This window comes from Gastrolobium bilobum, unplaced genomic scaffold (assembly GCF_033153095.1).
Source record: "Gastrolobium bilobum isolate Gb01-03AN ecotype WA unplaced genomic scaffold, APGP_CSIRO_Gbil_v1 utg25148, whole genome shotgun sequence".
Classification (NCBI taxonomy): Eukaryota; Viridiplantae; Streptophyta; class Magnoliopsida; order Fabales; family Fabaceae; genus Gastrolobium; species Gastrolobium bilobum.
Genome location: NW_026895129.1, coordinates 62,750 through 87,829, shown reverse-complemented (window position 1 = coordinate 87,829; position 25,080 = coordinate 62,750). Strand labels below are relative to the sequence as shown.

General features: G+C 39.3%; 1 protein-coding gene and 1 non-coding gene across 2 annotated transcripts; one reads left to right on the top strand and one right to left on the bottom strand.

The window, feature by feature from the left end:
- Positions 1–4,821: 4,821 nt before the first annotated feature.
- LOC133284775 (uncharacterized) lies at positions 4,822–7,251 on the top strand. Its single transcript, XM_061481893.1, has 3 exons — positions 4,822–5,330; positions 5,466–6,276; positions 6,448–7,251. Exons 1-3 carry the CDS (start codon positions 4,822–4,824, stop codon positions 7,249–7,251), a joined length of 2,124 nt encoding a protein of 707 aa, XP_061337877.1.
- On the bottom strand, positions 5,264–5,369 carry LOC133284922 (small nucleolar RNA R71). The gene has a single exon (XR_009747949.1). It is a non-coding gene; the product is annotated as a small nucleolar RNA R71 (small nucleolar RNA).
- Positions 7,252–25,080: the final 17,829 nt, after the last annotated feature.

The window sequence follows — 25,080 nt, the reverse complement described above, 5'->3', positions numbered from 1 at the left end:
ATAGTAAAATCAAATTCTTTAGGAAATTTCATGAATCTTAAGTGGTATAAAGGTATGTTAATTATGAGTAGAATAATTATGAAAAATAAGTTAAAGTTAGAGAAAATGAAAAACAATAGAGTTATTTCAAATAAAGCTTAAATGATGTGTTGTCTAATTTTCTCAGTTATCTTTCTTGTTTATCAAGTAATCTTAGTTTTCTTATCAGTCAAGTAACCTTGCTTATTGGTCAAGGTACTTTACTTGCTCAATAAGTTACCTCAATATCTTGTCCATTAAGTTTCAATTGCTTAGTCATTAAGTTTGGTTTACTTAGTCACTAAGTTATTAAGAAAGCTTCTTTAGGAAGTCACGTAGCTTACTTATTAAACAAGTCATCTAGTAGCTTGTCCTACAAGTTACCTAGATAGCTTCTTCATCACACTACTTTTCAAGACTTAGTCACTAAGTTTCATGAAACTTGGTCACCAAGTTTGCTTATTTTGCAAGATTAGTTACTTGTTCCTTAAGTTACGTAAGTAGCTTCTCCATGACACCACTTGAGTTGCTTAGCCGCTAAGTTAGTATGGCTTGTCTTCCAAGTAAGTTAACTTGTTTACCAAGTTAACTTGGACGTCAAGAAGGATGTCTCGCACGCCAAGTAAGGTGACTCGCTCACTAAGTTATTAAAGCTTGCTCACTAAGTTATTAAAGCTTGCTCGCTAAGTTATCTTCTACGTTAAGCTTTCTTTTTTTCTTCTTGATGACCATGGCCATATGCCTATAAATAGGCTAACATCCAAGATCATTTAACTTCTTCTTTCTTCATGGTTTAGGCCCACATTTCAAGAGAGAAAAGAATGATATTTTCATCTAGTTTTAACCACTTTTTTCAAAAATTCTATTTCACGAAACTTGTAGTGTAGGATCTTGTGATCATAGCATTGGTCTTCGAACATCTATAGGAGTTTATATGAGTGAGATATGTCCACCTTAAGCCACGAGTTCCTTGCTGCCTCCTTGAAAAAAAGATGATTTTGTTTATGTTCATTCGATTCTAAGTTGATTTCTGGGTCCCGTTAACCTATCTAAGGTATAAACTCTCAATTCTACGGTTAGAATTCTTAAATTAAGCTTCTGTCTATCAAATTTATGGGTCTCTTATGAAAATGATTTTTAAGAATTCATATGGTCTTGTATGATGGTTTTTATGAAGTTTTAGTGTTTGTATTGGTTTTTAATTGGTAAAAGTCTAAATTGAACGGTTTAGAAATGAAAAAGGATAGTATAAAATTATGTGTTATATTTCAGCTATATGATGTAATACTAAGTAAGTTAAGATTCTATTTACAAAAAAAAAAAAAAAAAAGTAAGTTAAGATTTTTATAAGTTGAATGAATATTATTTTAAGTTGATTTAAGTGATAAGTCATGGTAAAGTTAAGTTAAAAGATAGGAAATTTGTAAGTCTTTTTCTAAGTCTATGTTTCAAATATGTTAGTATTTTTCAGTAGAAAGTCTATGTTATGTTAATATGGGAAGTCTAGATATTTAATATGGAGACTTGTCTGGTGGCATAAATGAATAAGTAAGATTGTGTAAGTATGGAAGATTTTGAACTACGCATGGAAAGCGTAGAATTCTTCACGTTTAAGAAAGTTTTGGATTGATAGTTAATGATGCCCATGTTTATGTATTTTAGTTTGGAATCAAGAGAAGTGAGTTAAGCGAATCAGTTTCCAGTATTAAGTATAAGGAAAGCTGCTTACAAGTAAGCTTTTGGTTTAAGGATTTTTCTCTTTTCTTGTTGATACACCATGATCCAGTGGGATGATGGTTAGGATATCTGTATGTTTGTATGTTTTATATGTTAGATACTTAGTATAGTTACATTCATGTAGACTATATGATATGATATGAAATGATGCGATAAGTATGGTTCTTGATCAATGAACAAACTCCGTGGGGGGACTTCGGTTGTCGGAGATTATGTGTGGACTGGTCAAAGTTAGAAATTACGCTTTAGGAGTCTTATGATAAATTATGATATGTTTATATGATGTATGCTATGCTCTGTATCTGACCTTTCATGCAGTAAGTGAACTTTTGGGAGGAGACTGCTCCTTAGATCAAGAGTTTATTGAGTTTATTCTCACCCCGATTATGGGGACATATTTTAGGTACTTCGGCAGTAGCAGGAGAGCCCACTCAGGGCAAGAGGCCAATGCAGAGTGGCTAGAAGATAAAGTTGCAATAGTAGTTTTATGTATTGATATATGTTTTGGAGACATGATTAGATATGATGCATGTTATAGTCAACATCCATTTTGGTAGGCATATGTAGCTTGATAAGTCCATGAAATGAGACTTAAAACATATGGTTTTTATTGTGAAAATGTAAAGAAATATATACTCCTTGTGAAATAGATACCCCAAATGACATTGAGTTGAATGTTACTGATTTAAGTGCTAACGGGCTTTTATTTTATTTTTCAGGTCCACTTGTTGATATTGTCCAAGCAAAGAAAAAAAAAGACAAAGAATTAGGCTGAACCTTTACAATACAAGTCAGAAGAGCCCGAGGGAAGAAAGAAAAGCAAAGAAAGAAGGAAGAAAGAAAAGAAGAGAAAAAGGAGTGGGTCGATCTTTGGCAATGTAAGTCAGAAGCCCAAAAAGACACAGAGCCCAAGTCATTAACAGAAAGGAAAAAGGACAACCCAAAAACACCTAAGGCAACATTCAGTCCCATTCACTTTCCTAACCTCACGAACCCTATTCTTCCCTTCTCTCAAGCCATTACTCATACCCTAACCACCGCCGCATACCAAATCCTTAACCCTTCATCTCAAGCTAACCACTTAGCCATCCAATCGATCATCCAGTCCCATTTTCTGTTAGCCATTGAACCACACAAGCTTTTTCTTATAGTGATTCAGTTAACCAAAGTTCTAGAAGTGTGACGTGAGGGTTGTTACGAGTGTGGAGAGAGAACCCATTTGGTGGAGCAACTGATAAAGCGTGGAGCGAAGGGTATTCGTGTGACTCGCAGCAAGGGGCGCGTGACGTGGAGGCTGTGATGAAAGGGCCCACAGCCCATGCATGCGTGTGAGAGAGCTATAAAAAGAGGAGGAATCGTTGATGTGAGCTCTCTTGGTCTTCTAAAGTCTTCTCTATTCTCCTTTTATTTTCCTTTTATTTTGCTGGTACTTTAATAGAGTTTCTATTTTTTGGATTTAACATGTCAGTACAGCACTGAGGCTACTCCGGTGATTAGGACTAGTGATGTACCTTTACGATTTCTGAACTTTATTTCTCTGTAATTTTCGTTTCAGTTACTGTTTTTGTAGCTTTGCCCTTATGGGTATGAGCTATACCTTTTAAGGTTGAGTCTAGGTACCTAAACCTCAGTGATGGTTAATTGTTAATTACTTTTGTTAACTTTTGATTCTCAGTTGTTTAATGCTATACTTTGTATTTAAACATTCTTTCATTGAGGCCTGATGGTAGATATTGTGTCAGGAAGAAGTCATCGAGAGATGATTGATTCTGGAAATGCATTAAGCACATGGACTTGAATGTGAGAGCATTCAAAGGTTGTCACTTAGAGATAAGGACAACCACCATGTAATTGTGGATTTGGAATGCATGAGTCCTTACTTCATTTAGCACAGAGATGTGTAAATGATTGTTTAGGATAAAATGGTTTTGAGAGATTAAAATCAACAAGAAGTGTTCCGTTAACTGGGAACTAATCTTAATAATCTGTAATTGACAATTACTCCATTGCTGTGGGAAAGGTAAGCGAAACTTAACCCATTTCCCTAACTATTTTCACAAACAACATTTTTCTGTTTCTCTGACTTTTAAATTTTTCAATCATCATTCTAATTTTACAAGTTGTTTTTGTTATCTAAAAGTTTTTTTTACATCATATACCTAAATTGTTTTCCCCACTATTTTATCACTTTACCCAAGAAATCAACTCTGAAAATTCTAAAAAATAGAGTCACTAGTCAGTAATATTTCAACTTAGGTTTGTGATTACTTTGTTTTTATTTTTACTCTCTTTTTAGATTATATTTCGTTTTAGCAATTGCAATTTTAGTCAAGTCAAAAACGCCAAAGATCCTTGTGGGAACGATATTAGGGTCTCAAATACGCCCTCTATTACTTGTTGTCGCCTATACTTGCGTGCTTACTTGCATAACTTTTAGCAAGGCAACAAGTTTTTGGCGCCATTGCCGGGGATCGATTCGTACATTGTTAGAATTCTTTGTGTGATTGTTGTTTCTGAGTTAATTCATTTTTCTTCTATTTTTATTTTAGCTTATTTTAATTCTGTTTCTTTATTGTGTTAGTTGATATTGTTGTAATTCCTTGAATAGTGGTAGTTTGATTTTTGTTCTGTTAATATTCTGATTTCCTGCCATGTTTTATATAGTTGTTTTGTCATTTAATATTTTAGTTTATTGTTTCATTGCTGTTAATTTGTTTCTTAATTTTTTCGCGTCAATCTTTTATTTTTATTACTAGTTTCATTCCTTTAGTTTAGATTTTTTTTTACTGTTCTATAATTCTGTCTGTTTTTGGATACTGTTACTGCTTCCATTTTTGAATTTTCTGCTCTGTTTGTTTCTTTCAAATTTTTTTATAAAGAGCCGAATAGGAATCTTGGTTGTTAAGCTAGTCAGGTTTAAATATATTTTTTTAGCTCAAAGGGTGCATGAGTGCAACTCCACACCCTTTCTTAGAAGCTTTTGACCCTGGACCTGAAAGGACCTTTAGACTTCAGAGAAGAGGCTAGAGAGCTAATAGGCAGATTCCAAATCCTGATTTTGGAGAAATGGAGAATGTAGAAAATGGAAATGGGAATGGGGGAGGACCTGAGAGGATACTGAACCAGCCAATAGATGACAATGATAGATCCATGATGGATTTTATCATACCTGTTTTGGATGAGTTGGACCCAAGTATTGCCCAGCCTGTTAATGGATTACCCTTTAAGTTAGAACCTGTGATGTTCACAATGCTCCAAAATATGTGGCAGTGCCATGGTCTACTGATGGAAGACCCACATAAGCACCTTAGGAATTTCATAGAAGTGGCTAATACTTTTAGGAATCCCAATATCTCAGATGATGCTCTGAGATTAAAGCTTTTCCTCCACTCATTGGCTGACAAAGCCAAAGAGTGGTTGAACTCCCTTCCATCCAACTCCATAACCAATTGGCATACATTGGCTGAAAAATTCATAATGAAGTTCTTACCATCCAATAAGATAGTGCAAACCAGATGTGACATCACCAACTTCATGCAGAAGGATGGCGAGACCTTAGTGGATGTGTGGGAGAGGTTTAAGATTCTCCTAAAATAATGTCCCAACCATGGCTTGCCCTCATGGGCAGTGTTACAGACCTTGTACAACAACCTTAACACTACAAACAGAGCCTTAGCAAATTCTGCTGCTAATGGCATGTTTATGTCCAGGTCCTTTAATCAAGCCTATGAGTTGTTGGAACAAATGACTCAGAATTATGCCCAATGGCCTGATGAGAGAAATCAACCAAGGAGAGTGGCTGGTCTACATGAGGTAGATTCTGTAACAGCCTTGTCAGCTAAGTTTGATGCACTATCCACCCTAGTAGAAACCCAAGGACAACCCACTGAGGCAAGATTGTCTCAGCCTCAAGTTCCAATACCCCAACCTCAAGTCAATGCTGCGAACACAAGTGAAACTTGTGTTTTCTTTGGTGGGCCCCATTTGTTTGGTAGCTGTCCATCCAACCCAGAGTCTGTCTACTATGTGGGAAACCGAAATAGGAACCATAATAATTTTTCCAATAATTTTAATCAAGGTTGGAGGCAGAATCAACAGCCCCACTATTTTCAAGGGCAAAGGCAGCAAGCTGGACCCTCCAATGCCCAAACCAAACCAACTTTTCCCCCTCAAAACTACCAACAACCTCCAAGGCAGAAATCTGCTGCTCAATCTTCAGTTCCATATTATCAAAACCAATCTGGTGAGATGTCCTCTTCTTCAACCTCTTCCTTAGAGGCTTTGTTGAGGGAATATTTGGTTAAGAGTGAAAGTAAGCAAAATAGCTTGGAGGCTATAGTGCGGAGCATTCCTGCATCATTGAGGAATTTAGAATCCCAACTAGGCCATTTAGCCAATGCTTTGAATAGCAGACCCCCTGGTACTTTGCCTAGTAACACTGAAGAGCCTGGGAGAAATAATGAGCAGTGTCATATGATAGAGCTCAGGAATGGAAGATCTGTGAATCAGCCAGAAGCTGTGGTTAGACCTTCCACATTAAAAAAAAAAAGAAAAGAGGAAAAATTGCAGACAAAAAAAGGTTCAATTCTAGAGAAAAATTTTGAACCTGTTCATCCTTCCATAATCCCTGTCAGCCACCAAGAGGCTGAGTTTAATGTGCCTTTGCCTGTTCTGGTTGAACCAGAAATCCAGATCCAAGTAGACCATCCTGTAGGGACTATTTCCAAGGAAAATTTACCTCTAAAAGGTCAAGCAACTAAGCCAAATGTTGAGGCACTTGTTGTCAACAACAGACCTCCACCACCTTTTCCCCAAAGGTTGCAAAAACTGAAGCAAGAGCACCAATTTAGGAAGTTCCTTGACCTCCTAAAACAACTTTTCATCAATATTCCATTTGTAGATGCCTTAGAGCAGATGCCTACTTATGTGAAGTTCATGAAAGAAATTCTTTCTAGGAAAAGGAGGTTAGAAGAGTTTGAAACTGTTGCTCTTAGACAAGAAATCAGTCAATATTTGCTTAGCAAGATACCTCCCAAATTAGGAGAACCAGGCAATTTCACAATCCCTTGCACCATAGGAGACCAATATGTAGGCAAAGCATTGTGTGACTTGGGTGCTAGCATAAATTTGATGCCCATGAGTGTTTTCAAGAAGTTAAAGGTAGGAGAGCCTAGTCCCACAATTGTTACCTTGCAATTAGCAGATAGGTCCCTAGTATATCCTGAAGGGAAGATAGAAAAAAATTTAGTCAAGGTGGATAAATTTATCCTACCAGCTGATTTCATCATTTTGTACTATGAGGGAGATATGGAAGTGCCTATAATTTTAGGGAGAGCTTTCTTAGCCACTGGTGGGGCTGTGATAGATGTTAAAGAGGGAGAGTTGTCCATGAATGTGAATGGGGAACAAGTAAAATTTAACATTTTAAAATCCCTGAAATACCCCAGAGATTTAGAGGAGTGTTCAATGCCAGATGTGATTGATCATGCTGTCTAACAAAGGAGGATAGAAGCAGAATTAGTGGATCCACTATAAATCAAGGTTTGTGAGAGTTTGGAAGTCAATAGGACTGATGTAGAAGAATGGTCCAAATGGCTGAACACCAGGTCCATTCCCAATTGGAAAAATAAGAACTTTGAGTCCTTAGAGCTTACCAAAAGGGGGTTTAAAATTCCCAAACCCTCAATTGAAGAGCCTATAATTTTAGAGCTTAAGCCCCTACCTAATCATCTTAGGTACGCTTACCTAGGAGAAAAAGACACCTTTCTAGTCATTGTGTCTAATTTTCTCACTGTTTTGGAGGAGGAACAGCTGTTGGCTGTGTTAAAAAAATTCAAAAAAGTTATAGGTTGGACCTTAGCAGACATTAGAGGTATAAGCCCATCCTTTTGCATGCATAAAATCCTTCTTACAGACCCAAACAACAGCTCTAGGGAGCAGCAGAGGAGACTTAATCCAATAATGAAGGAGGTAGTGAAAAAGGAGATTATTAAGTGGCTGGATGCTAGGGTAATATACCTTGTTTCTGACAGCAATTGGGTCAGCCTAGTGCAGTGTGTCCCTAAAAAGGGTGGGATCACTATTGTGGAAAATGATAAGAATGAATTAATACCTACCAGGACTGTCACTGGTTGGAGGATCTGTACGGATTACAAAAAACTCAACAAAGCCACTAGGAAAGACCATTTTTCCTTACCTTTTATTGACCAGATGTTGGACAGATTGGCTAGTAGGCAGTTTTACTATTTTCTAGATGGCTATTCAGGCTATAATCAAATAGCCTTAGCCCCTGAAGACCGGCCAAAGACCATTTTCACTTGTCCCTATGGCATTTTTACCTTTAGGAGAATGCCATTTGGGCTGTGCAATGCACCAGCCACCTTTCAAAGGTGCATGATGGCCATTTTCACTGATATGATAGAGCAATTTGTGAAAGTCTTCATGGATGACTTCAGTGTTTTTGGAGACTCTTATAAAGAGTGCTTAGACAATCTAGGAAGAGTGCTAGAGAGATGTGAGGAGACAAATTTGGTCCTCAATTGGGAAAAATGTCAATTTATGGTGAGGGAAGGCATAATGCTAGGACATAGGATCTCCAAGGCTGGTTTAGAGGTTGATAAAGCAAAAATTGATCAGATTGAAAAACTGCCACCCCTGTTAACATAAAGGGAATTAGATCATTCCTTGGGCATGCTGGTTTTTATAGGAGGTTCATAAAAGATTTTTCCAAAATTTCTAAGCCTCTTTGTCATCTGCTTGAAGCCAATACCCCTTTCCATTTTGATGAGGCTTGTCTCAAAGCCTTAGAGGAGCTAAAACAGAAATTGATTTCTGCTCCCATAATAATAGCCCCTGACTGGTCACTGCCATTTGAGTTAATGTATGATGCAAGTGATTGGACAGTGGGGGCTTTGTTAGGACAAAGAAAAAATAGAGTTTTCCACTCTATTTAGTATGCTAGCAGAACCTTGAATGGAGCACAGCTCAACTACACAGTGACTGAAAAGGAACTGTTGGCTGTGGTGTTTGCCTTTGACAAATTCAGGTCATATTTGGTAGGAACTAAGGTCATTGTGTATACTTACCATTCAGCTATCAAGTATTTGGTAGAAAAGAAAGATTCAAAGACTAGGCTGATTAGATGGGTTCTTCTCCTACAAGAGTTTGACATGGAGATTAAAGATAGGAAAGGATCAGAAAACCAAGTGGCTGATCACTTGTCTAGGCTAAATGAAGGGCAGCAAGGTGACAATAAAGTTGAGCTAGTCATAAAGGAAACCTTCCCTGATGAAAAATTATTTCAGGTTTCCACTAACACCACCCCATAGTTTGCTGACATAGCTAACTATTTAGTTAGTGGGGTGCTCCTTAAGGAGTTGAGTTACCAGCAAAGGAAAAAGTTGGTACATGATAGTAGGTTTTACCTATGGGATGAGCCATATATGTTTAAGATATGTACAAATCAGATCCTAAGGAGATGTGTGTTAGAGGAAGAAAAAGAGGAGATTTTGAAGCAGAGTCATAACTCACCATATGGTGGTCATTTTGGTGGCATGAGGACAGCAGTAAAGGTGCTGCAATCTGGCCTCTTTTGGCCCACCTTGTTTAAAGATGCCAATTCTATGTCCTTAAGTGTGATAGGTGTCAAAGAAATGGTAATGTCTCCAAGAGGCAAGAGATGCCTTTGAAACCAATTTTGGAAATAGAACTCTTTGATGTATGGGGTATAGATTTTATGGACCTTTTCCACCCTCTTTTGGCAACCAATACATTTTGGTTGCCGTGGATTATGTGTCTAAATGGGTGGAGGCTGCTGCCTTACCCTCAAATGATTCAAAAGTGGTGATTAAATTCTTGAAAAAGAATATTTTCACAAGATTTGGGACTCCTAGAGCCATAATTAGTGATAGGGGAAAACATTTTGTGAATAGGCAGTTTGAAGCCCTCTTAGCTAAGTATGGAGTCAAGCATAAGGTTGCTACTGCCTACCATCCACAAACCAGTGGGCAGGTGGAGGTCACCAATAGAGAAGTTAAGAGAATTTTAGAAAAAGTGGTGAATCCTTCAAGGAAGGATTGGTCACTGAAATTGGATGACTCTCTTTAGGCCTACAGAACAGTATATAGGACCCCCCTAGGATGCTCCCCATACAAGTTAGTCTTTGCAAAGAATTGTCATCTGCCTTTAGAATTAGAGTATAAAGCCTACTGGGCTACTAAACAGTTGAATGTGGATGCTACTGTTTCAGGTGAAAATAGGCTTCTCCAACTTAATGAGTTGGATGAATTTAGACTACATGCCTATGAGAATGCCAAGCTGTATAACGACAAAATGAAAAGGTGGCATGACAGGAAGATTTTAGAGAGGAAGTTTGAAGTGGGCCAGCAAGTGTTACTTTTCAATTCTAGATTAAAACTCTTTCCTGAAAAACTGAAATCTAGGTGGTCTGGCCCATTTAAAGTTACAAAAGTCTATTTGAATGGAGCAGTAGATATTGTAAATGAACAAGATGGCAGAACATTCACTGTCAATGGTCAAAGGTTAAAGCATTATTTGGGGGAGGCAATTGAGAAAGCTCAGATTTTCATCTCCCTCATTGACCCTCCCACCCATTAGCCAAAGTCAGCAGTGAAAAGTCTAGCTTTAGACTTTAAAAATTAAGCATGGTTACTGTGTATTTTGTGATTAAATTTCTGTTGCTGACTATCTTTTTGATATTTGATTTTTTTTGATTTTTTTTAGTAATTACTTTTGTTTAAAAAAGAGAGCATATGATACTAACACTTTTGTCTCTCTTGTTATAGGTGTTGAGTGCAACCTTATCTGAATTCCAGCACAAGATCAGGTTTAAGTATGGGGGAGCAATCAAAAGTGTCAACCTGGTGCTATTTTCCCTTTTAATTGTTGTTTTTAGTTTTTAGTCTTTTTTTATCTGCTGTTTTTATTCTCTATTCTTTATTTTTAGTTTATTTTTATTGTGTGTTGTTAGTGTCATTCATCCTCATGGTTAGAAAAAGGTATTCTGCGTAGTGGAGGACCACACGGTCCAAAACTTACTCCTAAAACCATCAATCCTGAGAGTAATTCAGTATCCTCCTTTACCTATGAGAAATCATTAGAGAGGTACGAGAAGATCATGATAGCAAGAGACCCTACCCCTGTCAAAGGATTTGAGGAACATACCTCATATCTTGCATATGTTTATGAGGTGATGAAAGCCCAACATTGGGAAAAGTTCTACCTTCATCCTAAAGAGGATGAAAACATCAATGTGGTGAGGGAGTTTTACTCAGAAGTGTTAGATAGAATCGAACTGAAGTGTTATGTAGGGGTGTCCACATCTCTTTTGGTCCCAAAGCCATTAAGGAATACTTTTCCTTGCCCAAAAACTCTAAGGACAAGTTTGAAAATTTTCAAAAAAAGAATGATCATGAGTTTATGATGGAAGTGATAAGTGTGATAGGTGTTCCTAGTGCTCAATGGGAAATACATGATAAGAATTACACCTTGTAGAAAAAAAATTTGAATGAAAATGCACAGGTCTGGTATCATTTTCTTAGAGCTAGGCTGCTGCCCACCAAACATGTGCACCTCGTAATTAGAGAGAAAGTTGTTTTATTATGGTGTTTGTTGGTTGGCAAATCTGTTGATGCTGCCAAGTTGGTGTCTAAGGGGATATGTGCTTGTGCTAGTTGGAACAAAGGAAAGCTTAGGTTCCCTAGCTTTATCTCTGAGTTGTGTAAAGACATGATTTGTTGTTTCAAAAGACATATGATCAGTTTTACTCCTTCATGTATGATTAGGTCAGATTAAATGATTACATTGTAGAGAGGGATAGGATTTTGAATGATTTTTTTTTAAAAAAAACTTTTGTCAATTTTCCTGGTTTACCTCCATTTCCTCAAAACTTAACTTGGCCTCCTATTTCAATTTTTACTGACCCACAAGTTGAGCAATTTCAGGCCAAAGTAGCAGGTCCTCCTCTTCCTCATCCTACCAAGAAGGAGGATACACCATCCAGTTCAAGAAAGAGAGGAAAGCCGATCTCAAAATCTGTGATGGAAGAAGACAGTGAGCAGGAGGATGAGGCTGAGGATGAAGTGAAGTGTTCAGAGTCTGAGTCTGAAGACATTGATAAATCTGAGTCTGGCGGCTCAGATTATGAGGAAGAATAGGCCAGAAGCTCTTTTGGCCCCAGGTTACCGTGTTCTTAATTTCTGTCCATATTTTTTGGTAATCTGGTCAAGCCACAGTGAGGACATTGTTCTTTTTAAGTTTGGGGGAATGAATGCATGAATTCTGTTTGTTTTTCTTTTGCTATTTTGATGCATTGTGAATAGTTTTTCTTTTCTTTTCTTTTGTTGTTTTGTTAAGTCTTGTTGTTTGTTGTTTTGTGTACTTGAAGTTTGAGTCTGAGGGTTGTATTGTGTTTAGTAGTGAGTGGTCTGTGTCACAATTAGGTAGCAGGAAATTTTGAAGAAAGAAAGGAACTCAAAGCATGTTGTGTGAATAAGAGTGACATGAGTGGATTAATGGTTGAGTGGTAATGGCAGTGAGAGATTGAGAAAAGTAATTGATTGGTGCAGAATGTAAGTGGTAACAATAGGCATTTGAGATGGTGACTAGACCCAACACAGTGAGTCATTGAGCCTACACAGCCAAATAATTTTTTGATGAGAGATCTTCACTGGGTTAGTGAGGCAAAACTTGTTTTGATGCTCAGTGGATGAAGTGTAGCACTTGCTTAAGTTTAAAACAATGAGGGCATTTTTGTTGTTGTTTTGTTTAACCTCTTTCAAACCAATGAGCCATCCTTAGATCATCATCCATTGAAAACCCAATTTTGAGCCTTTAGCCTTTTCTTTTCACATACCCACATTTTACCCTATCCCACAATCTACCACATATAAGAACCCACACCGTTAATTTAGGAAATTAATTAAATAGATGAGAGGATTAGGAAATAATTTCATAATTGACCCTAATAATTATAAGAAGGCTTAAATAATTATAGTAAGTGATTAAGAATGCTGAAAGTCGCTTTTCTGACGAAAAGCGCAGATATCGGTCTTGCTACTCGGTATAAATGCGTACCGATGAAGTATCCCAGAAAATTATGAAAAGTGCATGAATATTCCTAGAATAATATATAGGACTGTGATTTCAAGTTTCAAGTTAAAATCATGAGAACTGGTGCCAGAACTGACAGTGGCTATGGAAAAGCGTGTATTAAAAAGGTGCTGCGAAAAATAATATAAAAATATGATAAATCTTAGAAAAATCAGTAGGTTCAGATTTCAAAGTTTGAGATTAAAATGTGTAGCGTAGCTATTATTGTTAATACTGTGTGATTAATTAAGTGGACCTATATATAAGCTAGGGCACAATGCCCTAGGTCAGAATACAACATTTTCCTACGTGAGTTTGGACCCCCTTGGCTGCTGGTCAGCTTCTCCTCCCTTCTCACCTTCATTCTCCATAGCAAAACCTTCAAGGAACCACCTTTCTACCTTGTTTCTTCACCTAAACACCTTGTGTGAGTGAGGGATATCATTGGGGGTGATTAGAGAACCTAGCTCTGAGTTTTTGGTCACTGGCTGGGTGGAGTTTAAGGGCTGTTTTTCTGAGTTTGGTGTGAGGGGTCATCTTCTTGGCATTTTGAGCTTCATGGTGCCATGATATGGAGAAAGGTCCAACCTTGTAGTACATTTTCGTGCTCTTGCTTAGTCAGTTCTGTGGGACTATATTGGAAGCTCCAAGGAGGAGTCTTTTTCTGAGTGTTGGAGCCTTGGAGGTATACATGCACCTCTTTGTCATTTTGATGATTTAAGCTTGTTTAATCGGTTAAAAAGTAAAAATTGGATCATTTAATTAAAGGAGTGTGTTTCTGAGTTCTTAACATGCTTATGAATATCTGTTTAGGGAGTCATTGGACTCCAAATCACGTTTAGACCCTTATAATTGGGATTATGCAGTTGTCTGTTCGAATTTCTGCATTCTATTGGAGAAGTATTCGAGTACATTTTGTGTAGTATTCGAATACTTGTCCTCTGGTAATCGAATACTCCTTGCTGGAGTATTGGGATACTTTTCTGGGAAGAAAAGTATTCGGATACCTTTGAAGAAGCATTCGAATACTGGAGAGTATTCGAATACAGTAAGTTTTGGAATTCGAATACTATGGTATTCGGATACTTGGGTTGTTGGTATTCGAATACCTTGTGGTATTCGAATACTTTAGTGAAAGTAATCGAATACTTTTTGGAGACTAGGAGTATTCGAATACTCATTGAGGAGTATTCGAATACCTCCTGCAGGAACAACATGAAATGAGTTAATATGAGTGAGAAAGTCGTATCACTTAATGTAATCTTGAGCAATGATTATTGATGATTAATTACTGTATAAACAGATTGTGATTGTGCTGTTTGTGGGCTTTGAGCTAGTGTGGACTCTTGGCTTGGATAGTTAGCTTGCAAGGTAAGCTTTCGTGTCCTCGGCTTAGCCATTGTTGGTTCCACCATACCCTATGGGGGAATGGTTTATATGCATGATGTGTTTTCATGCTTTGATGATTGGAATGCTTTTGAACTATTAAGTGTAAGGGCCTTATAATATGTATGTGTTGTTTCCACTTCGACGGTTAGCCTGAGTATGTGATGTCATACAAGACGGTGACACTGTGGGTGGGTGCATGTGGCGTCTTGCATTAGTGTGGGTAATAGACATATTCCTGCATTTCTCTGGCCAATAGAATATCTTGACACACATGACATGGTTATCTGTTGCATTACACTAATTTTGGAACTTATATTGTTGATCTATTTTTTTTAGAACTTATATTGCACATGTAAGTGAGCTTGGGGTGGAAGATCATTGAGGACCCCTTGTCTTACTGATATTTCTATTTAGAGATCTCACCCCACGTTTGGGGCGCTTATTTCAGGTTCAAGTAACCCAGGGGTTGAGACCTCTAGCGGCAGGAGGCCAGAGCTTAGTTGATTGATGTTTATCTGCTTATGCTGACTGTGCTTGGATGCTGGTTTATGTCTGTTGATATCATGCTTAAAGCTTTATTTGATGTTATTGTTAAGACTCTGTTGGCTATGTCGTTTATTTGGTGAGCATGGGGATTGTCCATGCCACATTGACTTGACTTCATGTTTTTAGTTATGAGTTGTATCAATGTATCAGGATATTGTCCGGACTACGTGTTATAGATCTGTGACTTAGATACTCACTTATTTATCTATTGAGGTATTTCAGATAGTTGTCTTTTGCAATTTAGATACAAGCGATGTTTTTATGAAAATGATTAAGTAATTCACCTTGGCTAAGTATAATGACGTCATAATTGGAAAGAAAAAGATATTCCGCATTTTTAAATTAAGCGTGGCTTAATACGATGACATGTTAACAAACCGGGTATACATGGGGTGTTACACCACACCTCTTAGTTATAATGGAAATGGAAAAAGAAGAAGGATGTTGTTGGCTACAATAGGAAATGAAAGCAATAGACTGCTAATGAAATGAAAAGTTGGTCATAAAAAAAAAAAAAGGAAAATACAAGAATTTCAAATAGTGAAAAATGGCAGTCAAAGTAGCAGCCACTGAATTGTTTGATTATGCTTCATGATTGTGTTTCATTTCCATTGTAACTAAATGAGCCAATCCCCCACAAATTTCCCACCTTTACCTCGGCCAAGGTACAACCTAAGCAAGCCCCTTTGATTAAGTTTAAGTTTTTGTTTCACTTAGGAGACAAGAGCATCTTATCAAGCCTATGCTACATCTTTTCCTAGTGTTGGATTGAGAGATACAGGACCCTTGAGCATTGAGTGAATACTTCTTTGATTAACCAAGGATGTGAAAAGTTGCCAACTCTGTTGCCTGTTGTAAAATTTTGCATTTTGTGTTAAGAAATGAAAATTCAAAGATCTCTTTTGTCATTATTCTACAGTCATTGAGATACTCATGCATTTGAAATTTGCACATTGTTTGTTGAGTATTTGGATGAAATAAAAGGATCACCAAGCTTCCTGATTTGTGATGGATTAACTGCTGAACTAAGTACATACCTTAGTTCCTTTGATAGTAGTGTTAAGTTGAATTATTGAAAAGTCTTGAAAAGTTGAAAGTTGAACTGTTGTTGATTCTGAGTAACAATGAGTGATGAAATTTTTCTGGTTGTGGAGAGTGGATAATTTGATAAATCCATGTGCTGATTTTCTCTGTTATTAGAGAACAAGCAACAAGTTAAGTTTGGGGGTGTGATAAGTCCAAGAAATGAGACTTAAAACATATGGTATTTATTGTGAAAATGTAAAGAAATATATACTCCTTGTGAAATAGATACCCCAAATGACATTGAATTGAATGTTACTGATTTAAGTGCTAACGGGCTTTTATTTTATTTTCAGGCCCACTTGTTGATATTGTCCAAGCAAAGAAGAAAGAAAAAAAGAAGACAAAAAATCGGGGTGAACCTTTACAATACAAGTCAAAAGAGCCCAAGGGAAGAAAGAAAAGCAAAGAAAGAAGGAAGAAAGAAAAGAAGAGAAAAAAGAGTGGGTCGATCTTTGGCAATGTAAGTCAGAAGCCCAAAAAGACACAGAGCCCAAGTCACTATCAGAAAGGAAAAAGTACAACCCAAAAACACCTAAGGCAACATACAGTCCCATTCACTTTCCTAACCTCACAAACCCTAATCTTCCTTTCTCTCAAACCACTACTCGTAACCTAACCACAGCCGCACACCAAATCCTTAACCCTTCATCTCAAGCTAACCACTTAGCCATCCAATCGATCATCCAGTCCCATTTTTTGTTAGCCATTGAACCACACAAGCTTTTTCCTATAGTCATTCAGTTAACCAAAGTTTTAGAAGTGTGACATGGAGGTTGTTACGAGTGTAGAGAGAGAACCCATTTGGTGGAGCATCTGAGAAAGCGTGGAGCGAAGGGTGTTCGTGTGACTCGCAGCAAGGGGCGCGTGACGTGGAGGCTGTGATGAAAGGGCCCGCAGCCCATGCATGCGCATGAGAGAGCTATAAAAAGAGGAGGAATCATTGATGTGAGCTCTCTTGGTCTTCTGGAGTCTTCTCTATTCTCCTTTTATTTTGCTGGTACTTTAATGGAGTTTCTATTTTTTGGATTAAACATGTCAGTACAGCACTGAGGCTATTTGTAAGAACCTGCACCGTTAATTAAGGAAGTTAATTAATTAATTATGTGAAATTAGGAAATACTTTCATAATTGACCCTAATAATTATTATGAGGCTTAAATAATTATGGTAAGTGAGTAATAATGCTGAAAGTTGCTTTTCTGACGAAAAGTGCAGATATCGGTTCTGCTGCTCGGTATAAATGTGTACCGGTGAAGTATCTCAAAAAATTACGAAAAAGTGTGTATATGTCACTAGAATAATATGTAGGACTTGTAAAACAAGTTTCAAGTTAAAATAATGAGAACTGGTGCCGGAACTGATACTGGCTATGGAAAAGCGCATACCGGAAAGGTGCTGCGAAAAATAAAATAAAAATATGATAAATCTTGTAAAGTTGAGTAGGTTCAGAATCCTAAGTTTCGGATTAAAATGCTAAGCGTAGCAATTAGCGCTAATACATGCGATTAAGCTTTAACCGGCTATAAATACAACTTTTGCACAAAACCCTAGGCATTTCCTATTGCTACGTGACCTTGGGGGAGCTGACCAGCCTTTGTGCACTGTTCCATTGCATTCTTCTTCATTTTGTGAGCCTAAGGTGCCATTCTTCTACCTTTCCCTTCTCCAAAACACCTTTAGTGGGTGAGGACTTGCCTTGGGAGTGACTAGGAGACTCCATTTCTAGATTTAAGTTCTGAGTTTGAGGGGTTGTGTTGGCTGAGTTCTTGGTTCTCTTGGAGGGAGCTTTGGTCTTAGCATTTTAGGCTTGAAGGAGCCATCTTGGTGGTGAAAGGACCAACCTTGATCACCATTTTCGTGTTCATTGGAGGTATGACCTGTAGAGCTGTTGTGAGAGATCCAAGAGCATCATCCACCTCTGTTTTGAGCTTGTGGTATGATCATCACTCTTGTTCTTGAGCTTTCTTAGTTAAAAGTGGAACCTTGATGCATGTAATGAACTTAAGATGATAAACTTAGGTTGGGTAATGTTGAACACACCTTAAATCGCATGTTTAAGCTTCTGTATGCATGAAATGAACCATCTTTGGAAAGGATATCTCGGGAAATGCAGAACTGCATTCTGTCGTGAAATATCCGAATATGGATATCTGGATATGGATATCCGGATATGATATCCGGATATTGATATCCGGATATGGGGATCTGAATATCCGGATATTGGCAGAGAGGTATCCGGATATTGATATTCGGATATGCCCCCGAGAAATATTCGAATATTTTGGGTTTTTGTGAACAGTGAAAGTACTGTTCATACAGAACTGATTTATGGGTTCGTGGACCCTATGTTTATGAAGTTGAACTTCTGTAATAATTAATGTAAGTCAGAATCTAAGTGATTAGGGCTTGTGGCTTTGTGAGAAGCCTAAAGACAAGGAACGTATGGAAAGACGTTGTATGTATATTGTATGAGTGTAGAGTTGAATATTGATATGTTAATTGGTCCATAACAGATTGTGATTCTGCTGTGTTTGGACTTTGAGCTTGTATGGACTCTTGGCATTGGATAGTTAGCTTGCAAGGTAAGCTTTTGTGTCCTCGTTTTAGCCATTGTATGTTCCACCATGTCCTATGGGGGGATGGTTTATATGCATGATGTGTTTTCATGTACTGTTTTATTGAAATGCTATGGAGCTGTTAAGTGCAAAATGCTTATGATATGTATGTGGTGTTTCGCCTAGCCAGGAAGCCTTGGGGTGGTACTGGGGTCGGGTACAGCATGGGCTGGTACTGTGTGGGTAATAGATGTATTCCTGCACTTCTCTGATCAGTAGAATTGTTATAACACACATGACATGATTATCTGCTGCATTGCACTATTTTGGAACTTGTACTGTTGAACTGCTTTTGAACTTATATTGCACATGTAAGTGAGCTTGGGGTGGAAGATCCTTGAGGACCCCTTGTCTTACTGAGATTTCTTTTTAGAGATCTCACCCCACGTTTGGGGCATATATTTCAGGTTCAGGTAATGCGGGGGTTAAGACCTCTAGCGGCAGGAGGCCAGAGCTTAGCTAATTATATGCTGCTTATGTTGGATGTTGGATATGATTGTTGCCTTTTATGCTTTTAGCTTCATGATGTTATTGTTGAGACTGTTGTGGGGCTTTGTTGCCTTATTTGGTGAGCATGGGGATTGTCCATGCCACATTGACTTGATTTTATGTTTAGTTGTTTCTAGTTGTAATCAATAATGTATCAGTATATTGTATGGACTACGTGTTGTAGATCCGTGACTTAGATACTCACATCTATGTTATGAGGTATTTTAGTTAGTTGTTGGATTACAATCACATACAGGCGATATTTTGTAATTGGATTTTAATAATCAACTTGGCTAAGTATAATGACGTCATAATTGAATAGAAAAAGTTATTCCGCATTTTTATATTAAGCGTGGCTTAATACGATGACATGTTAACAAACCGGGTTAACACAGGGTGTTACATTTTATGGTATCAGAGCACTTTCTAGGGAAGAGCTTGTATGTATTGCAATAGCTTAGGATGCTTTGTGATGTCTTGTCTTGTGTGTTTGCTCCGTTGAGTTTTATTATGATAATGCATATGTGATTACATTCAGTGGGCATGATCAACTCATAATTTGTGTAACTGTGCAGAGTCATGGTAATACCTAGGAGAACTCGCGAGACTGTTGAGGGTCAACCCAACCCGATCCTGACTGCATTAGCTGAGATGCAGAAGGCCGCTAGATTGGCCAACATGGCAATGATGGACGCCGCTTGTGAGGCGAACCAGAAGGCCACGGAGGATGCTCTTGAGGCGAACCGTTTGGCGAACATGACCATGATGAGGGTCATGTTGGAGGAAATGAGAGCTGGTCCTGCTGTTGGTCAGTTTCCACCGCCACCGCCTCCACCGCCACTACCGCCGCCGCCTCCACCTAGTCTGCAGGACGAGAGCCAGAGCCAGGTTGAGGGCACTAGTCACTTGACTGGGGTGATGAAACCCTTTGTGGAGCCTGCTGAAGATAAAGATGTGATTGATCGCCGGCTTAATGCTTTTCACAAGCATAAGACACCTTCCTTTGATGGGTCTTATGATCCTATTGTTGCAGCTAGATGGCTACAGGCGCTGGATAAGATCTTCTGGGTCATGCAGTGTACAGATCTGCAGAAACTGATGTTTGCTACCTATATGCTGGAAGGTGATGCCCATGAGTGGTGGATGAACACCTCTCATGCTATTGAGATGCAGGGTCATGTTATGACATGGCCATTCTTCGAGGATTGCTTTCTGGGTCGGTACTTCCCTTATGATGCTCAGGAGAAGAAGCAAGGGGAATTCGACAGGTTGGTGCAAGGCTCGTTCTCTGTTGACGAGTACCTGGCCAAGTTCAATAAGCTGGTTAAGTTCTCTCACTTTCGGATGGAGAAGCCTACTCCGATCTTCTTGGCTGCTAAGTTCCGCAGGGGACTTAATGAGGATATTGCTGGTTACCTCGCTGGTTCTGCTTCGAGAGACTTCGGGACACTGGTGTAGCAGTGTCGGGACATCGAGGACTTCTGCAACTCGAGTAAGGCCAAGAGAGCCAGATTGCTGAGACGGAAGGAACTGGTAGTTCCACTTACTGGAAGGATAGGAAGTTTGCTGGTCAGGGCAAAGGAAAGCAGTTGGCGGCTAGGCAAGCGCCAAATCAGTTCAAGAGGACTATGACTCAGGGGTGTACAGCGAGACCTCCTACTTCCAGCTGCACGGGTTGTGGGAAGGTTCATCTGGGGCCGTGTGCTACCGGTCAGACCATATGTTTTCAGTGTGGCAAGGATGGCCATTATGCTAGAGATTTCCTGTCGTCGACACCGAGAGCTGCAGCAGTTTGAGCAGTTCCATTACAGATGGTTCCCCTTCCACCTACAGCGGCACCTGTTATGCCACCTGCCACGGGGCAAGTTTACACTTTGGATCGTCAGCTGCCGGACCGAGCTCTGAACCTTGTCAGAGGTACTGTTTCCATTGGAGGATCTTCGGTTGATGTATTGTTTGACTCTGAGGCTACGCGTTCCTTCATTGCTACCCCAATTGTTGTGGGGCTTAAGTTGCCCATATTTGTGCTTTCTTCACCGTTGCGGGTGACTACCGCCACTAGAAAAATGTGTGATACCTCCACTGTTCATCGCGATGTAGCATTTCAGTGGGATGGTCGGGAGTTCTCGGTAGATCTGATAGGATTGCCGATGGCCAATTTGGAGATTATTCTGGGCATGGATTGGTTGTCCAGAAATTGTGCATTGACTGATTGTTGTGCCAAGCGAGTTGTGATGTCTCCGGGTGATGCCACAGCCATTTCCTCGCCCCTTTTTTTCATTACTGCAGGCTAGGAGAGCCTTAAGAGCAGGGGCTTTTGGTTATGTCATGTTGGGAGCTTTGGTGAGTGGGTCACAGGAGGATATTGCCGGCATTCCTGTGGTGAGGGAATTCCTCGAGGTATTTCCTAAGGACATTCCTGAGTTTCCGCCGCAGAGGGAGATAGAGTTCTCCATTGACTTATTGCCTGGTGTGGGGCCTGTTTCATTGGCTCCATATCGGATGTCGCCACCAGAGTTGGCGGAGCTGAAGAAACACATTGAGGACCTTTCAGGGAAAGGCTTCATTCGACCGAGTGTGTCTCCATGGGGAGCACTGGTCATCTTCGTGAAGAAGAAAGATGGGACTATGCGATTGTGCACCGATTACAGGCAGCTGAATAAGGTGACAATCAAGAACAAGTATCCTCTTCCGCGTATTGATGATCTGTTGGATCAACTGAAGGGAACTTGTGTGTACTCGAAGATTGATCTCCGGTTCGGATACCATCAGATTCAGGTGAAGCCGGAGGATGTCCCGAAGATCGCGTTTCGTTCGAGATATGGTCACTATGAGTATTTGGTGATTCCTTTTGGACTCACAAATGCACCCGCAGTGTTCATGGATTACATGAACAGGATTTTTCAGCCGTACCTGGACCATTTTGTGATCGTCTTCATTGACGACATATTGATATACTCCAAGACGGAGGAAGAGCATGCTGAGCACTTGAGGATTGTGTTGCAAGTGCTGAAGTAAAAAAAAGCTTTATGCTAAGCCTTCGCAGTGTGAGTTCTGGCTCAAGTCTGTGAAATTTCTTGGGCATGTCATTTCTGCAGAAGGAGTTGCAGTAGCTCCGAACAAGATTGAGGTCGTTCTTGATTGGGAGAGGCCCAAGAAGGTAACTGAAGTGAGGAGTTTTCTGGGTTTGGCAGGTTACTACCGGAGGTTCATCTAGGGATTTTCTATGTTGGTTCTGCCAATGACTCGCCTTACCCGAAAGGAGACTCCATTTGTGTTGACTCACGAGTGTGAGGAATGTTTTCAGGAGTTAAAGGAGAGACTGACTATCGCACCTGTGTTGGTCCTTCCTGATCCTGCTGAGGAAATTGAGCTTTACAGTGACGCCTTCGGAAAGGGGATCGGATGTGTGTTGATGCAGTTGGGCGAAGTGATTGCCTATGCTTCGAGGCAGTTGAAGCCTAATGAGGAGAACTACCCGACTCATGATTTAGAGTTGGCTGCTATTGTGTTTGCTTTCAAGATTTGGAGGCATCATCTTTATGGCATGAAGTTTGCTGTGTTCAGTGATCACAAGAGCTTGAAGTATTTGTTTGATCAGAAAGTGCTGAACATGAGACAGAGAAGGTGGATGGAGTATCTGAAGGACTACGACTTTGAGTTAAAGTACCATCCTGGCAAGGCCAATGTGGTAGTTGATGCTTTGAGTCAAAAATCTGTGAGTCTATCCATTTTGACTATGGGTGATTACGACGTCATTGAGCAGTTTCGAGATCTGACGGTGACTTCCTTGTTTGGGGGTGCACTTCTCGAAATGGAAACCGTGCAAGTTGAGAATGAGTTCATGGAAAAGATCAGAGAGGCGCAAGTGCAGAGAGAGTGCCTAGATTATGTGAAGAACCAGGACGGTGTGTCTTGGAATGAGGATGGACTCTTGACCTTTCAGAAGAGGATTGTGGTTCCTCAAGGTCCGTTGACTGTTGATGTAAGAACCCACACCGTTAATTAAGGAATTTAATTAATAAATTATGAGAAAATATGAAATGATTCCATAATTGACCCTAATAATTATTATGAGGCTTTAATAATTATAGTAAGTGATTAAGAATGCTGAAAGTCGATTTTCCGAATAAAAGTGCAGATACCGGTTCTGCTAGTCGGTATAATTGCGTACCGAAAAATATCCCGGAAAGTTATAATAAGTGCATGATAATTACTAGATTAATATGTAGGACTTGTAAAACGATTTTCAAGTCCAAATAATGAGAACTGGTGCTAGAAACCGATACTGACTTTGAAAAGCGCGTACCGAAAAGGTGCTTCGAAAATTATAAGAAAAATATGATAATTATTGTAAAATTGAGTAGGTTAAGAATCCAGAGTTTGGGATTAAAATGCTAAGCATAGCAATTAAAGTTAATACTGTGTGTTTAAATGTTAAATCACTATAAATAGGCACACTTGGGCATAAAACCCTAAATAGCTTCTGCATGTACGTGGCTTGGGAGAGGGTGACTGACCAGAATAGTGTCCAAAGGCCTTCTTCTCCATTTCTTGGCCAAGTAATCACCTTTTTCGTGGTTTCTTCACCTCCAAACACTTGAGCCTTGTGTGAGTGGCCTTGTGAGTGTGTAGAGAGCTCTTGTTCTGAGTTGAGAGGCTGTTGGAAGTCAGCTTTGAGGGCTGAGTTGGAGAGTTGAGTTGTGGGAACCTTGGAGTTGTCTTGTTAAGCTTCAAGGTGTGTTCTTTGTGGAGAAAGGACCAACCTTCAACTTACATTTTTGTTCTTGAAGGAGTCATAACCTTTGGTGTTGGTAGTGAGCTCCAAGAGCATCCCTCTTTTCTGTTTGAAGCTTAGGTGAGTGGTTGAACACTTGAACTTGTGTTTTGATGCTTAAAAATGGAACCTTGATGCATGTATAGGTTAAAATATGATAACTTAATGTTGGGTAATGTCAAACACACCTAGAAATGCATGTTTAGATGTTGAAAATCGGTAAAAATCCAACCTTAGAAGGATATCTTCACGAAATGCAGTTTCTGCATTCTGTCGTGAAATATCCGGATATCTGTCTGAGAAATATCCGGATATGGGATTTGGATATCCGGATATTAGATATACGGATATGAGAATCTGGATATCCGGATATGTGCAGTGAAATATCCGGATATTGAATATCCGGATATGGTCCCGAGGAATATCCGGATGTTCTCGTATTTCGTAGAACAGCAGCTGTTTTGTGTGTACAGTAGGCTATTGGGGGTTTGTGGACCCTAGATTGATGAAGTTGAACTTCTGTAATTAATGAACTAAGTAAGAATCAAGTGATTAAGGGCTTATGGCTTGGTATGGAGCCTTAAGACGTAAAACGTAAAGGAAAGGTGTTGTCTTTAAGTTATATGCTTGTGGTGCATTATTATTGATATAGTATTGGTCCATAACAGATTGTGAATCTGCTGTGTTTGGACTTTGAGCTGTGGACTCTTGGCTTTGGGTGTTAGCTTGCAAGGTAAGCTTTCGTGTCCTCGGTTTAGCCATGTTGTGGTTCCACCATGTCCCATGGGGGTGTGGTTATATGCATGTTGTGTTACATGCTTTGAATATTCGAAATGCTGTTGAGCTTTATGTGTAATGGCTTTTAATATGCATGGTTGTTTCATCTTGACGGTAAGCCTGAGTATGTGGCGTCATACGATATGGTGATCCGGGGTGAATGCAAGTGGCGTCTTGCACTATGTGTGGGTATTTGGCGTATATAAATCCTGCATTTCTCTGGCCGGTAGAATAGAATTGACACACATGACATGATTATCTGCTGCATTGCACTGTTTTAGAAATGATATTGCTGAACTGCTTTTAAACTTATATTGCACATGTAAGTGAGCTTGGGGTGGAAGATCCTTGAGGACCCCTTGCCTTACTGAGATTTCTTGTTTAGAGATCTCACCCCACGTTTGGGGAATGCTTATTTCAGGTTCAGGTAATATGGTGATTGATGCCTCTGGCGGCAGGAGGCCAGAGCTTAGCTGATTATGATATTACTGCTTATTTGTTAGCATGACTGGATTGGATGCTGTTTATGTTTTCCGCA

Excerpts from the sequence above, each read along its gene's own strand:
- LOC133284775 (XM_061481893.1), top strand. The coding sequence starts at position 4,822 with ATGGAGAATGTAGAAAATGGAAATGGGAATGGGGGAGGACCTGAGAGG. Across the intron at positions 5,331-5,465 it reads TTAGTGGATGTGTGGGAGAG|GTCCTTTAATCAAGCCTATG; the intron begins GTTTAAGATTCT and ends GTTTATGTCCAG. Across the intron at positions 6,277-6,447 it reads TGAATCAGCCAGAAGCTGTG|ATCCAAGTAGACCATCCTGT; the intron begins GTTAGACCTTCC and ends CCAGAAATCCAG.